The sequence below is a fragment of the Larimichthys crocea genome, chromosome XIII (genome assembly GCF_000972845.2).
Source record: "Larimichthys crocea isolate SSNF chromosome XIII, L_crocea_2.0, whole genome shotgun sequence".
NCBI classification, from domain to species: Eukaryota; Metazoa; Chordata; class Actinopteri; family Sciaenidae; genus Larimichthys; species Larimichthys crocea.
In genome coordinates this window covers 46,880,691-46,897,283 of record NC_040023.1, presented here as the reverse complement: position 1 = coordinate 46,897,283, position 16,593 = coordinate 46,880,691, and the positions used below count along the sequence as shown (strand labels likewise).

General features: G+C 43.1%; 1 protein-coding gene across 1 annotated transcript; it reads right to left on the bottom strand.

The window, feature by feature from the left end:
• Positions 1-43: 43 nt before the first annotated feature.
• On the bottom strand, positions 44-14,124 carry jazf1a (JAZF zinc finger 1a). The gene is made up of 5 exons (XM_019275460.2): positions 13,755-14,124; positions 7,128-7,200; positions 5,685-5,881; positions 4,326-4,495; positions 44-3,252 (listed from the first exon to the last, which is right to left on the bottom strand). Exons 1-5 carry the CDS (start codon positions 13,867-13,869, stop codon positions 3,076-3,078), a joined length of 732 nt encoding a protein of 243 aa, XP_019131005.1. The 5' UTR covers positions 13,870-14,124; the 3' UTR covers positions 44-3,075.
• Positions 14,125-16,593: the final 2,469 nt, after the last annotated feature.

Here is a 16,593-nt window from a genome sequence, read left to right as displayed (position 1 = left end):
GACCAGATACAGAGTTCTTTACTTTATTTTTCTGTGGGTTTTATTTTTTCAGTCTTTTCCTGTTTACATTTAAGCAGCTTCTCTTTTATATAGAAAGACAGTTTGACATCATTTACAAGTTACTCTGCTCAGAACCTGTTGTCCCCCCATACAAAAAGGAAACATCGGTCTCCACGTTACATACGAAAATATAATTTAAAAGCACTTGACAACAGACACACGTTACAATACATTCACTGTACACGGTATACTGAAACCCCCTCCCTCGTCTCCTCCGTCTGCACACAGCCTCCACTCCTCCTCTCCTATATGTGTAATACTGCAATTGGCCCCCGTGTAAAGCTGAAACTATTGCCATGGTGACGGCGGGATCCGTGAAGCAGGGGATGTTTTTTTTTTGTTGTTTTTTTACGAGTGTTTGACAGAGCTCCCGACGGGAGACTCTCAGTCTCCGTCCATCTCAGGGTCTGTCTCTGCTCTGATCTAAACCCAGCCATGGAAATTCTTCTCCTACACTGAAAGGCAGGGATGAAGCTTTTCTATCGCACGCAAACCATTATCTCAGGGTTACTTTCAGGGTAGTGATTCCACAGATGTACTTTGAAACCGATACCAAGATTTTAAGAGATCTTGGCTCACTTATTGGTGCTTCAGAATAGACATGGATGTCTTTCAGGCCACATTTGTGCTTATTTGCTAGCTAGCACACCATTTAAAAAGGCATTTTAAGTACAGTACAGACGCATAAATAATATATGTTCATTTAACCCTCTAAATAAATTAGGGGATTAGATAAACAAATACCAGAGGAAAAATCTGGTATCTACCTTTTTAATATGGTGTAGAAAATGAAGTGTATCACAAAGTCAATTTAAAAAAAAAAAAAAGGAAAAAAAAGAAACTGCCATGTTAACCCAGTGGTTTCCATGGCAACAGCAGCTTGGAGGACAGGAGGGTGTGTGCATGTCAGAGGTCACTGTACCCATCAATTGAACAGAAAAAAGAAAGTGCTCATGCTTTGAGCCTTCCACAGAATAAAAAACGTTGTGCACGATGATGGGACATGATGTCATGAATCGATGTGTCTTGGCACGCGGTGCCGCACCGCACCGCTCTTGTTTTTCTAGAGGCAAAGAATGATGAAGCATCCCACTCAGTGGGGGCAACAAGTTGGCCACCGCTACACTACATCACGCAACGCTGCCAGCCATCCTGCTCCACAGGAGTCGAAACCAGCGGCCTGACGCGGAAAACATGACAGATCCGAGCACTGAAACACACTGTAACACTCTATAGGCTGATGACTTGGATACTGAAAACGCACACACACACACACGCGCACACTCACACATCACACACACATACGTACAATGAACTGGAATGCTCTTGTCTACAACACACAAATGACGGGTTGTAGATGGTAATCTCTTTCGAATGCAAATCCGCCCTCCTCTCTCACATCGTTTCTCCCGTTACGACACAGAAAGCATGCATGAAAACATTCCGTTGATGTACATCCACTCATCCACACATTTAGGAGGCGTGGTGAAGAAGAAAATCATTGCCACACGTTTGGCGACCTCCAGGGTGAAACCACTACGACTCCCTAAACCCACCCGTCCCCACCCACCCGCACCCACCCACTCCCTCATCAGGCACATGGTATGGTCAATGTTTGGCAGTGGAGAGCTGTTGGCAACAATCATGGAAAAACAAAACAACAACAAAGATCTTGGCAACTGGAATACAGTATGACGCTTAACCTGCTTTTCAAGGCTAAGTCTCTGGAACACAGCTCTGGCACTCTGAATGTGGAAACACTGGAGATATGAAATACATGGATGGCTTTCTGCGGGATGAAATGTTTAAAGGTATGGATTCCTGGCCGGGGCCGTGTTGTAATACGTTCAGCGCTGAGCATCTCTTCCTGATCAACAGTAAAATATCGCACACTCAAACCGAAAGGTGTATTGGCTCCTAATCTCTAGGATGTGGTGAGAGAAAAAACCTGACACCTAAAGTCAGACAGCTTTTTTTGATTTGACCTCGGAGGTGACAAAACTGGTCTCAGCAAACAAGGAATGAAAGGAACACTTATACATAGAGGGGAAAAAAAAAAATCTAAATCTAAAACGCTGACAAAAATATATAAAACTAGAAGGGCACCCGGAGAGCGCAGACCTCCGCCAAGGTGTTCTGTTTCTACAGTGATGTTCAAGGTGGCTCTTGTGTTTTCTTGTGTTTAGTCATGGCACACCATTCACATTAATCAATCACAGGTTTGCACGTGTAGCAAATTCAGTCCATTTCATTTCATGAAAATCTTTTGCTCATCCTGCTGACAGACAAACAAACAGCACCGAAAACATAAGCACCTTAGCAGAGGTAATAAAGCTTGAAAATAAAGTGTAACTATTTATGTATATGCTCATGAATACTTTTATATATTTTTATGTACACATACATATTTATTGTTTATATATCAATATATCTATTTAAAGTATAACTTAACTCTTGCACTTAAACCCCCGGAAGTTACTGCGAATGCACAGATCTAAGCTCAGCGACCTCTCTGCATCAGACAGAACGGAGTGTAACGACTAACTGAACTTAAATCAGCACTAAAGTTAACTTCACTCCGCTCGCAGACGAGCGGGGAAAAGGGGGGCAGGGCTTGGTTGCACTTCTTGTTTCACATCATCTTTTGTTTCTCCTCTCTTCTTTCTTAACGTTTGTTTTTTTGTCTTTTCTTTCTGTTGTTTTGTTTTTTTTTACAGTTAGCACCTTATGTAAGTCAAACAATAGAAAAAAGTAACGTGATAGCATATACGAATGTGCAAATGTACAACATTAAAAATACTACAAAGATTTTTTTTTTTTTCAAAAATACAAGTGATATAACATGGATAGAAAAAAATAATGTAACACAAACAAACAAAAAGATGAAAAAAAAAGAAAGAAAAGAACTTAAAGCATGCACTTCTTTTAGTGTGTGGGATGGGCATAAAAGGGTTGGAGAAGGAAAGTCAGGATAGGGCTATGTTTGGGGTAGTTGACTTGGTGTGACCACGAGCTCTAGCCTTGAATCTTGCGCAGGATCTCAGTAGAGACGGGTGGGTGAAAGTTGATGGTGTGGTGTCTCAGGCCCTGTGAGGTCTTGTAGCTCTTGCCACAGCGACACTTGAAGGGTTTCCTTACACGGATCTGTGTGCGGTGGCCATTCTTGGCGTGGTACTTGATGCCGTTCACATTCTGAGACGGGGAAGAGGAGATACATTAGGAAAGGGGAGAAGAGTCGCAAGTACACCTTTTACACGCAAGCACGTTTGACACGTAATACTTACCACGCACTCACAGCTTGATCACTTATTGAGCCGAGTCTGAAACTATAGTACTTTACACATCCTGGTCGATTTTTCACCAATGATAACATAATAAACTACTATTTTTTTTCTATGGATTAAATAAACAAGATATAATATGTTAATTAGAAAACTCTTGTGGTGTTTTTAGGCTGGTTTTGTTACCTTAAGACAGAGCCAGATTATTAGAATATATGACAATGTTACAGACATTTTGCAATTTATTCGGTCCGCTAAATTCAACAAGTCATCATGTTCAAGAATCTCAGAGACTAAGAGGAGCAAAATTTATGACTTGTATGGTTAGAGAGCACACACAACGTATACACAAGTATAGTCGGATTACAGCTTTATAATCATTATATAGTTTTAATTTTTTGCTGTTTATTTTATTGGATGTACATTAGTTTTTGCGATGGCTGTTGCTAATCTTAACAACCTATTAAAATGAATACTGATTATCCATACGTCTTGTTACTATATAATCACTCTGCGGTAAGTAAATACAGAATACAGAAACCCATTTTCACCATTTTAGATCAAAGCTTAACAATGTCAGACTTGCATCAATCGCCGGTCAGACACTGGGTAGTCAGCTTGGATAACCCGTGTGAACAACCCATTCAGATCAACAACAAATATAGCTTTATCCCACGTCACTGATTTGGTCTAGAAAGGGTAAAAAGAGAGTAATGTTCCCACAATGTCCATTAGTCAAAGAACTGGGACTAAAGCTGAATGAGGTTTTTGTTACCAGTTGTAATAAAACATAACCAAAACAAATACACCATGATATATTTATTGCTTCTTCCAATCACGAACTTCTGAATTTATAATGTGCTTTTTCAAACATTATGTCCAGACATGTGATACGCAGACAAAAGCTCCAGTGTGGACATTAAAAACTGTTAAACCTCATGTCCAATGGTTGTGTAGCTGAGAGTGACTCTGGTGTAGCCTTACCTTGTATCTCTTCTTACAGCCGGGGACGGGGCACGCAAACGGCTTCTCTTCTCCCCCATTCATGCACATGGAGCTGAGGATGGACTCGGAGCTGATGGCGCTTTCTGTGGTCCACGACTCATCGCTGTCCGACTCCTCGTAGTCTACCTCCTCCTCATCATACTCACTGCCTGGAGGCACAATGGAGACATGCAGAACAAAAAAACACACTTGTCATCCCAGATGAAATATGAGTGAGGAGAGAAGCACAACATGACTTGGGAATTTACCAAACAGAGATGATATGTGACTTTTTATTAATAGTTTCCTCTGTATTCTGCTCCTGCTTTGATTCGCGAGCGGCCCACCCGTCACTGAGAGCGCGGCTCGGACAAAACAGCAGTGTGGTGTGCATGTGCGTGTATGTTTCTGCTTCCGTGTGCGCCTGTGAGTCAAAACGCAGGGGTTGGCATTGAGAAAGAGATCATTAAGTGGGAGTGATCCCCATTGCTCAGCCTGGAAAAAGTGCTTTGCTAAGTGCAGAACATTTTCCACTCACATGCATGCACACACACTCACAAACACACACACAGACATTCACATACCACACTACTGAAATGTTCAGGCACACAGACACACACACATAAAGGCCCACTAACCCCCCACCATCTCACAGGAAATGCTGCACCTCAGCATGAGGAAATGGATGGCACCCTGGCACATGTCGAAAGAGGCCGTGTGTGTGTTTGTGTGTGTGTGTGTGTGTGTGTGTGTGTGTGTGTGTGTAGCTGTCCTGGTGTATAAGCCCAGACCTAACACTACGTTTGTAACCATTTGGGCTGGAATTGGACATCTGCTTCTGGGCTGTGCAACACACGGCCCCATGCGAACACACAGCGTGACAGCTGCTATGTAATTAGCAGAGTGTTGACTGGCCTGCTCACTGCAGGGGCCACCAAACCCAGCACACAAACAACACACACACACACACACACGCACACAAACAGTGCTAGACAGTGGTTGGGGTTTTAGCGTCTTCCACTTTCCACTCCGGAAGTTTCTTCAGGAATTTATTCAGAAATGCGATGATATATTTGCAAATGTCAAACTTACTACAAAATAACGTAATATATTGAATTCTGCTCAGTCACTAGGTATGAAATAAGCAGCATTCCAATTTTGTTACAAATATTTTCATTTTCTCATCAGTACGCTGTCTGAATTTGATGAATGAGTTCCTGATAGTGCGAACATGACTGTAAGCTGCCAGAAGCGTTAATTTGTATTAATCAGTTTCAACACCTCCGTTCACTCGACAAGTATGAGCAATCTGTCTTTCTTCGTCTCAAACATACATTTCAACACACACACCTGTCGTACCTGTAGGTGTGCTGCTGCGGAAGGAGGAAGACGGGGTGATCGGGGGCGTGACGGGAGGCGTCAGGTTACCGCTGGTGTGGCGAGGAGGCGTGGCCGTGCTGTTCCTGGACACTCCGCCGGTGATGGACAGGGACAGTTTGGGCGTGGCCTTCTTTTTCATGGTCTCCTGCTCTCGGCGCGCCGCATCTGTCATGAACCTGGTGATACGCAATGCTGGAGTCATCAGTAAATCCTGTGACGAGGCAGAGCGCCTCAATCTTACACAAGTTACCAGCAATCCTCCCGTCTGACAAGCACGTCGATGTCAACTTGAAAGGTGAGACCTTGAGGCAATGCTGGTGAACTGAAAGCCCAACTTCATTAAAAAAAAAATATATATATATAAATATGAATTAAATTTGTTATCATTTAGAACTAAAAAGATTATTTGGGTCTTCACTTTATGGGCCATAAAGTCTGATATGATTACACTACTAAAGTGATGCTGAGATCTTAGAACACACCAACATTGTTTCACCAACATCTGAAGTGGCAATAAAAAATAAATAAACCTAATATAGAAATAATAAATACTTCCACTTTCCCTCTCCATAAAATTTTTATTTCTGGTTTGTTTAGAACCGGCCTGATCAGGTGACTGCGGTTATTTCCTGTCCAATGAACTTCTTTTTAAAAGGAATTATGGTCAAAGCTATGAGACGAGGCCCCAGTTCAGTTTTGATTAACTTGAATTATAATTGAATAAACCATATTTACTGTAGTATTCTTTGTATTCAGCTTTTGTTTGTACTTTCTAACTTTCTACAGTGTTGAAAATAATAGGGGCCTTCAAGGTTTCATCTCATCTAATTATGTCTGTTTATACACTGGTGCTATGACAGGGAAGTCTGAGGTTTGACATGACATAATTGAGATTCTGAATAAACTGCCCATTTAAATATACAGACATCATTGTACATTTTATAGTGAATACGGATGACATTTACAACCTCGCCGCCGCAGAAAACAAACCTCTTCCTCTCTTTCTCTCTCTCTCTCTGTTTTACCGTTATCTTCCACAGCACTGTGTCTTGGTGTGATTTAACGGGGCATGAAGTGGGACGTGACACATCGGTTCACCACACAAAAACATACACATGCCGTAATCCTAAAACGATGCCTTTGGCTGCGCTGTTTCGCAGCGCATGCAGTCAGGACGGATTGTCTTGTGTGGTTTTCTGTGTGCTGGTCTGTGGATGAGTCACTGCTGTGTCTATGGGAAGACATCAGTCATTTGAGCTGCTTTCCGCAAAGCCACATGTACACACACTCTCTCACACACACACTCATACAGACATAGAGACTTTACTGGTGGAGCAATGCTGCCCCCTATGGACATCTTTGGTTATGTGTGTGTGTGTGTGTGTGTGTGTGTGTGTGTGTGTTTGGGTGAATGTGTGTTACCTGTTGATGTAGCTTAGGGCCAGATACGTGGGCTGCTGTTGCTCCTGCTTCTCCAGGACCCGTGGATCTGTGTCTGTGAAGGAAAGGGAGAGCGAGACGTTTAAATTAATCACAGTTCTCTGCGGAGGGAAAATGTGTGAATACTTGTAGTAAGTAGTTGACTCATACATCTATTCTTCCTGCCAGACTGGCTGATAGGTTACTGAACGTCTCTCACACTGCGTTCTCTGTGTTACTCCATGATATGCGAGAGCCTGCAGGTACATTTCGGATACGTTCATAAGCAGCGCATTATTATGCCAGCGCCAAGCCCCCTTAAATTTATTACCAATTCCTTTCCCAAAGTGACCCAAGGCTGCTTAATCATCGCCGGAGTCTAAATCTGACAAAGAAGAAAATTGTCTAAGAGTGAAAGAGGGACTTGGAGGCTGTGATGAATGTACACAGTGTATTACTCGAAAGACACGCATACACACACAGACGCTTTTTCCAGTTGACTTGCTCAGTCACACTACAGTAGGCAACTTCCACTGCCTGAGGGAAGCAGTGTTAACTTCAAAGCCCCACCTTCCACCCCCTGGAAAACAGGGGCAAGTGTGCATGAAAACACTGCGGGTGGGTGCATCTGTGAAGTACCAGTGCCATCAAGTGTTCAACGGGGGGAACATTCAGCGGGTTCTACGCTCAGAAACTAGGTTTAAGCCATGGCGTGCATTGCCATGCTTGTGTGTGTGTGTGTGTGCGTAAGTTTGTGTGTATAATTGCAGCTTTATATGTAATGGCTAGCAGATGTATTGCGATTCAGATCCAAGAACTGGATCATCTCTGTGCAACAATTAACAACACACTCCCGGACTCTCCCTTCCTACTAATCCCAAGTGTGTGTGTTTGCGTGTTGGCCTTCTTAGCCCTTTGGTTTTTTAGGCTTTCACACCTCATAATTAAAAAAGAATGCAGACTTCCCACCGTGCAGGAGAACACCAAGGAGACCAGCAAACACGAAAACAACCTTGAAGAAAATGAACACGGCTGCTGCTGCTGCTGTGTAGACCCACTATTCATGTGAGTGTTTGTCAAAACAGCACAAAAGGCAAGGCGAGGAAAAAAGATAAGACGCGCAATATATACACACACACACACACACACACACACACACACCAGCTTACACACAAACACACAAATCTGAGGTGGTCCACAGAGGTGGTCTTTGACAGTCTTTTATAGCTGAGCCTTAATAATCCTACCTGCTGCTCAGACGTAGAGACCAGAGCTCCCTGCACACGCACTCATCGACCTACATCACTGACACTTATGTATATATGCCGTTATAAAATATGACAATATTTTTGGGATGAATCGGCACTCTTGAGTATATTAAAAGACAAGACAAATAGTGGATGTAAATGTCAACTCAGCTGAAATGGTAAAATAAGTCCAGAAGTGACTGACCCGACTGTGATGCAGCCCTCAGATTACAACACACCAAAACCTTCAGACAATATCTCAACAGATTAGCACTACTGGTGCTCTGTCCTTAACTGGTTGAGCATGCCTCTTATGTATTGAGGCCTATATTATTTTCTTTGATGAACTGTTTTTGGCAGGAAAATGTCACAAAATAGTGAGAAATGTCACACAGTTTTATCCAATCCAACAGTTTGAAACCACAAAGATATTCAATTGGGTGTCAAACGAGAGCATAAAAACCTGGACCAGAACCGGCTAATTAAAACAGTTTCACAGTAACATTATTGATCAAATAATCATTTCAGCTGTATGTGTTATGTCTATTAAATGTCTATAAAATAAGCCAACAAGTGGTGTCCATAAATTGCTTGTTTTATGTAACCATCCATATTGCAAAGACATTTATTTCACAGTCAAATGAAAGAAGAAAATCCTCACTTTCACTTCTATATTCAGTTGAATGAATGAGTGTGTGTGTGTGTGTGTGTGTGTGTGTGTGTGTGTGCGTGTGTGTGCGTGGTGAATGGGGGGGTGTTGGTGGAAATGGAGTAAGCCAGGTGCAGAGAAAGAGAGAGAGTGAGCTGCAGTAAATGTTCACCGGCTTTACGACTTCCGCTCACCTAGCAGGACAGGAAGCTAACACACTGCTGATCCTGCGCACACACAAACACACACACACACAAACACACACACACACACACACAGTAAATCCATGAATATCAATTGTCACTAATTTAATTTGCACGTTTTACATCTAACCTATACAGTGCATCGACAGCAGCCTACTCCATGTGTGTTTTCCATCTACATGTGTGCATGCGCGCAAGTTTCTGTGCATGTGAGACATTTCAGGGTCTCCAGGGTCTATAAATATCACCCTAATTAGCATTCCTGTCATTAAAAGCAGCAACCAATCAACAGCCGATCCACTCACTTCAGCACAGGCATCCATCTCTCACCAGCAGTGCACTGCTGCCCCCTGCTGAACACGCACTGCGCTCGTGTCCACATGTATGTACACATGTGTAGAGGTCTGGGTGTATGTGTTGAAACTAAGCCAAGAATGCATGGCTTGTTTTGTAGACTGCTAATTAAGCCACAGAGAGCATTTTAACGTGTTTCTAGAGCAGCAGGCAACCGGATGGAGGGAGTGGAGAGGAGGAGGAGGAGGAGCAGGGGGGATATGGGTGGGGGAAAAGGCAAAGTTCTCTGTAATTACACTTCCCAGTGCTTGGTGGGGTGCTCAGGCCCTGCGACTTCCGAAAGGCAAACTGTGTGACTGTGTGTATGCATGGCTTGAAAAGAGAGGGTCTGCAGTCTCCAGTTCGGGATGCCGATCCACTAATTGCTCCGCTACACCCTGACAGGTCATTTGGGAAGTATGGTGAACACGCTCTCTTGTATGCACAAACACACGCCCTTTCCCGTGTCACACCTCTGAAAGTAAGATGGGAAACAATCTGGTGACTAGGGTGAGGGTACATGGTTTGAGGGGGGATTTTCTGATATTGATTCATATCAGTGTATGGGGGGAATTTCTTTTTTTTGTTTAAAGATTTGCTGTTTTTCTGTTACATATCATTGTAAACTGAATATTCCGGGGGTTTGGTCTGACAAAACAAGGCATTTGAAGCCATCACCGCGGATTAGTAATTAGATATCATTGTTAATTGTAGCCCTAAATATAAAAGAATCAAATTTATGTTCAAAGCAAGGATCTGTGTTCCAGTATTAAGCATTACATGAGACCAAACTCTCATTATATATATATATACATATATATAAATTATGTGGAATATCTGGAAAAAGTTTCTTTAAAAAGTGCCAATCACTGTATCCCAGAGTCAAAGGTCATGTTCACATTCATTTCAGCTCATATCACCACAAAATAATTTCACCTGTCAATAAAGTCAATAAACACTCAGACCTACTGGGAACATCAAAAAAACTTACACAAAGACAAATTCTGTTATCTCTGCCAAAACCCCCTTAACCATGCAATTATATATTTATTGAATAGAAACCAAGAGTTGCGTTGTGAAGGGGTTTTCCTTCTTCTTAATGACAGACATAAAAGCTGCTTCACCACATTGTGTTTACTTTTGCCTTTTATTTGAGCCAGAGCAGATAAAAGGAACACAGCCAAACGTGTCCTGTGGGCTCAATGATTATGTCTTTAAAAGTAACTGTAGGTAAATGTAAATTCTCAGCAAGCTTCAGCAGAGCCCACATTATTACAACACAATGCAGACCTGACTCCACTTTGTTAAGTCATACCTCATCTTTTTATTCCAGCTGTAAAACCTAAAAAATCCCACCCCCCCCAAAAAAAAAACATTTATTCTGTCCAAACAAAGCTGAGTTGTTTGGGATTTCCCTGCACTCATACTCATATTTTCCCCTTTTTTAACTCTCTTTCAAATCTTTTCCCAACTTTGAATCTCAATTGGACTCCCCCCGCCCCCTCCCTCCCCCGGAGCTCCTGTTTGGTGAGGTAAGAGGCAGGTATGTGCTTGTGCAGGTGAGAACACAGCACAGCGCTGCCGTGCACAAACGCAGGCCGCGCCTGACATCATTACATTCCTCAGGCCTTACCTAGAGTCACCGCACAAAGCTTTCGTCAACAACCAAACACCACACCAAACACACTTCCCCTGACCCCATTTCCTCTTGCATTTAGCCGTAATCTAAACAGTTACGGGTATGTTATTGACGCTGCCGCCAGCCTTTTCTTCTAGGATGAGGTCAGCACTAAAGAGCCACATATTATCTCATTTTCTCACGGAAAAGATCACGACGGGCTCATCTGGTTTGTTTGCTTCCAATAACATACAAGTTGAGATAATGGAGATACAGATAGGGGGAAGAAACCAGACCATGTTTTTGGCTGTGCAACACATTGGAGGTCCTACCACAAGAGGGAAGCACAGTCTATGGTAATGACCATATGTTTCTAACACAGGCCTACTGATTTTGTGCACCCTGACCCTGAGAGCCACTGACTCACTTTTCACTGCTATTTATGTCTGATAGCAACAAGCCTGTTGTCACCGCTGGATTATCTAATTTATTGTGAGCGCCTGCTTTTTCCATAATCTGTTTGCACGCTGCAGGACAGACCACGATCTCTGCAATCTGTTATCTACTAAGCCTCAAACGGCTTATCGGACGTCTCGTTGTGAAGGAGCTACGGAGGATCAGATTCACTTATCTTTTGATTGATTGTTGATCGCACACTCCCGCGCCGTTTCGAAACTAAAAAAAAAGGGTGAATCAAAGGTAAACGCCTCCCCTTCCTCCTCCTCCGCTTCAATCCTTTCCATCTGGCACACTTATCCCTGAGGTAACTGATCTGCGGGAGTATTGATTGGGCTATGTGTGTTCTTGACGCCGCTGATGACCGGCAGAAGCGCGCAGAGGGGAAGCTCATTAATCCAAGTGATATGACTAGTAAACCGCCGTTCTGCTCAGCTGGCGGTTGGGGTCAAAGGTCAAAGAGCCAGATGGGGCATATATCAGTGTCTGAAAGACTAATGCTATTCATGCATTTGAGTCAGTCTATATACCCTTTCATTTGTTTACTGAAACGTTGGGGTCTACACTGCCACAGGTAAAAAATAAAATGACCACAGTGTTGATTTCCCTCCATATTTGCTTAATTTGCAAGTGATCCATGGAGCATATAGAGTGGTCCACAACACCACCTTCACTTTCTCCTTACAAAATGTAACCCCCTACATTTTTTGGGTTCTTTTTTAAAACCTCAGCAACACCAGTCCTGCTCCACATGTGATGTGACGTCACACGTCGGTGTGTCCTCGCCACAGCTGGCTGCTCAGAAGGGAAGCGCTCTTTGTTTGTGAGACAGCAGGTGTGCAATAACTCTGCCAATATACTGCCCCCCCAAACCCTTTTAGAGACAGCCAGTTGCCATGGAGACTGGCTCAATGAAGCATCCATTCTACCCCCTCTCACCCCACCGCTTCAAAACAGCCTCCCGAGGATGGGATACACGCCACAAATAATGATTAGCCCCCACGTCAACTTTGCGGGCAGATTATTGAGTGTTCGGGTGGTTGACGAATCCCCCGATTCCTTTTCCGTCGTGTAATTTGATGCGGCGGATTATAGGTTAATCTAACAGAGCGTGTTATTTAGTGTCTGAGCAGAAGCAAGCGTCATTGGACTGTGCTTCAAAAAGTGTTGAATATTTAACAAGCATTACATTGCAGGCTACTAATTAGACAATAGCAAAGCAGCACTCCTTCATCACCGGGCGATGATGATGACTTCATTGACTGCATCTATGATTTCCGCAGGTGCAAACATTAGTTAATGCAATTGAAACATCAAATCTGTTCTGTTTTTGTCTCGAGAGGCCACATTATATGCATTTATAAGTTGACGAGGTGAGTCCCAACAGATATAACATTTCAAATCACTCACTAACTTGTTTCCATACTATTCTACCTGCTGTCAAACACTGGATAAAGTGATCATGAGTCTCTAGATGCCAGGTGACAGTCATCAAAGAGGTTACTGTCGGGTGGAAATCTAATAAGCGGTGCAACAAGTTGAAGCATGTGGAGGAAAAAAATATAATTATCTCATTGAACTTCTTCTGCCACAACTTGATTCAGCTGACAATGGCAATGAAGTGACACAGGCGGTATGTGTGTGAATGCATTTACAAAAGGTGACACCTCAGGTGACAAACGTGACAGACAGCTCAATACACAAGAAGCCGGTGTGAGAAGAGCTGTGCACCAGGCCTGCAGACGTAAACACACACACAGACACACACAGACACACACAGACACACACAGACACACACAGGCTCCTTCTCCTGCGACGTTTAGCCAGGGAACCGCTGCCTGGTCGGAATGCTAGTTACACCTATGAGACCTACGCGGCCCTCGAGTTACCGCTGCAGAAAGGTGACTATCACACCTAATGCAAAAAAACAAAACAAGCACTTGTTTCACAGAGAAACAGTGTTTTATCATAAGATTTAAAGCTGGGTATAACTCGCACTCCCGACGAGCAGCAGGAATAGCGGAATGCGAGCCGAGCCCTCTATGCTAGGGCGCTAGCTCATGAGCGGCTAGCCGCCTAGCTCCGTCCCCCCTCCTCCCTCCTCTCTCTCCGGCCCTGACTCACCGATGTGATTGTCCTCGATGTGGACGATGAGCTCGGCGAGAGACTCGAACTGGAGACCGCAGCCCCCGAACCTGCAGGAATTAGAGAAGAAAGAAGCGGCGGCGATGCCCGTCATGTTTTCGGCGCTGGTGCATTCACCGGGTGGAGATGGGGAAAGGGGTGGTGGTTGGTGGTGGTGGTGGTGGGTTCGGGAAGCCGGGGGTTGTGGTGTGAACGAGGAGGCAGAGTCTTCGGGTAACGGGGGTGGGAGCGCCGCGGAGCGCGGAGCGGCGGAGCAGGAGCAGACACCGGGCGGCCAGACAGGACAGCGGCGGACGCAGCTGGGGAGGGGGGGGGAGGCAGGGGAGGCAGGCGGGACGGTGGGGGTGGCGGATGGGGGTAGGGCTGGATGGTGGCAGCCTACGTCACGACCTGCCTACCTGTTGGGATCTGTGACTGTGACACTCCGGATGACATCAGGCATAAATCAAAGTTAAAGCACGTTTGCCAACACAATGTGCGTGGGCATATGCGATAAAGATAATCTGATTTATTTAGTTTTTTTCAGAGCTGAGCAATTTCATTAACATTTTATTTTAATAACAGCCTGTGAATCTGATGTTTTTTTTTTTTTTTAACTAAATTCATTGTAAATACTTCAATTATAGGTATGTAAAAAAATAGGTATCAGTGAGATGTGTTTATTTGATGAAAGTTATGGAAATATTGATTACTTATAGCAGGTAATAATATATTTTATATTTTTATTACACTGTCAGGTAATAATATATTGCATATGTTTTTTTTACACTGTACATAGCAGGTAACAATATATTGTATATTTTTATTACACTGTATATAGCAGGTAATAATATATTGTATATTTTTTTATTACACTGTATATAGCAGGTAATAATATATTGTATGTTTTTATTACACTGTACTTATAATAAAAATATATTAACAAGTTGCCTGTAGGTGTGAATGGTTGTTTGTCTCTATGTGCCACTATGTGTCTGCGATAAGCTGGGGACATGTCCATGGTTTATCCCACCTCTCACCCAAAGTCAGATGGGATAGGCTTCAGCCCCACCATGACCCTGGTGAGGATAAGCAGTTCGAGATAAGGTATGGATGGATAGACTACATATCAGAAAATTCACAAATGTCTGTAGTTGTAGCTCATTAGTGACAGGTAAATATACTGTCATGCTTAACTTGTGCCAATTAGCCCACATTAGGATCTCGGAGCCTGCCAAGACATATGTCATGTAGATAAAGTGTGGAGGAGTCAGGAGTGGCAGCATTATAGTACCAGAATAGCAACTGGTTGTGAGCTGTCAATATGCCGACAATCTACATTCTTTTCTATATCGTCATCATGGTAAAAAAAACTTGCTGGATTACCATTTTTCCAAACATTAATTTAGCTGTATTTCTTCCTTAAATGTCTTTTATGCCTTACATAGTCACTCTGAAATCTGCAATATAAATACTGTTCATGCTTTGCTTATTTGTGTTAATAGAGTGTCTAATATTGCCATACAATGTGCTGGATCCAGATTTTTACATGTTTATAAAACATGTTGAAGTGCTTTAGCTCATAACTAATTCAAAACAGAAAATCAATCATTGTTTGTAATATTTATTAATTGTTATTGCTTATTTTCCATCACTGGCAGTTGACACAGATACCTCTAAAAAGAAATGGGTGCACATGCTATCTTTGTGTGCATCAATGTTTAAGTTACAGCAGTTGCATAACCCATTGACAACAGCATCTATTACATCCATAAAGTTAACGGATTAATGTTACCCTGTAATGGCAGGAGGAGAGGGTTTTGTAATAGTTTGTGTGTGTGTGTGTGTGTGTGTGTGTGTGTGTGTGTGTGTGTGTGTTTGTGTGTGTGTGTGTGTGTGTGTGAGGAGAATGTCCTTAAATCACTGAGGTTGGCTAACCAGGGCCGGCTGGTCTGTGTTGGACCTGTTAATCGAGCGTTAAAATGGTCTGTCATAAACCACTGGCCAGCGACTTCAGCAAACAGCCATAAGATCTGGAATACACTTGCTCTTTCTCTGACTGCCCAGACATATGAAACACACACACACACACATACAGAAATTCACCCCCTCAAGTCATTACTGTTACAAACACATATACTCACACAAACAACATGACATCACCATCGTCCACAGTCTCTCACACATGTACAGTATAGAAATCCAGTGACCTCATTGGCCTAACACAGATGTTCTCTCTTACACTGAAACATGTAGACACACACTCAACATAAACACACTCATTACACACACATGGTGTATCAGACCTGTGACAGTGACGCAGTTCCCGACACCATTACGTAAATTAGAAGTGGTAGCATGTGTTGTGAAATACAAGAGCGAAAGGAGAGAGAGAGAGACACAGAAAGAGAGAGTTTATGGTGCATGACATCATCTGATCTGAGGTCTGTGGGGCGGACAATGTAAGAGCTTGGGTTAGATTTCAAACTCACAGATTTTCTGATTATCAGCTTCTTTCTGCTGAAGACAAACCAGTGTGACGACCAATGCACAACTCCGGTGTACACATGTTGTGCAGTGTGGGTCAAACTAAGTCATAACACACAGCAGTGGTCTGTTTTTGAGTGGATCTGCATGTGAGGGCAGAGCTGGATGTAAATTTAACTCCAGCCATCTCATTACATAATCAGATGACTGTAACTTGTATACTTGGATGCTGCTTAAAGTATCTGTTTCCACTTTTTAAGTCGTTCCGTCCCAGATTATTCCTGGAGTAACAGAAACAGTCAGAAACAACCATGAATCAAATCCAAACAGTTCGGCAACTGAGCCACATGTG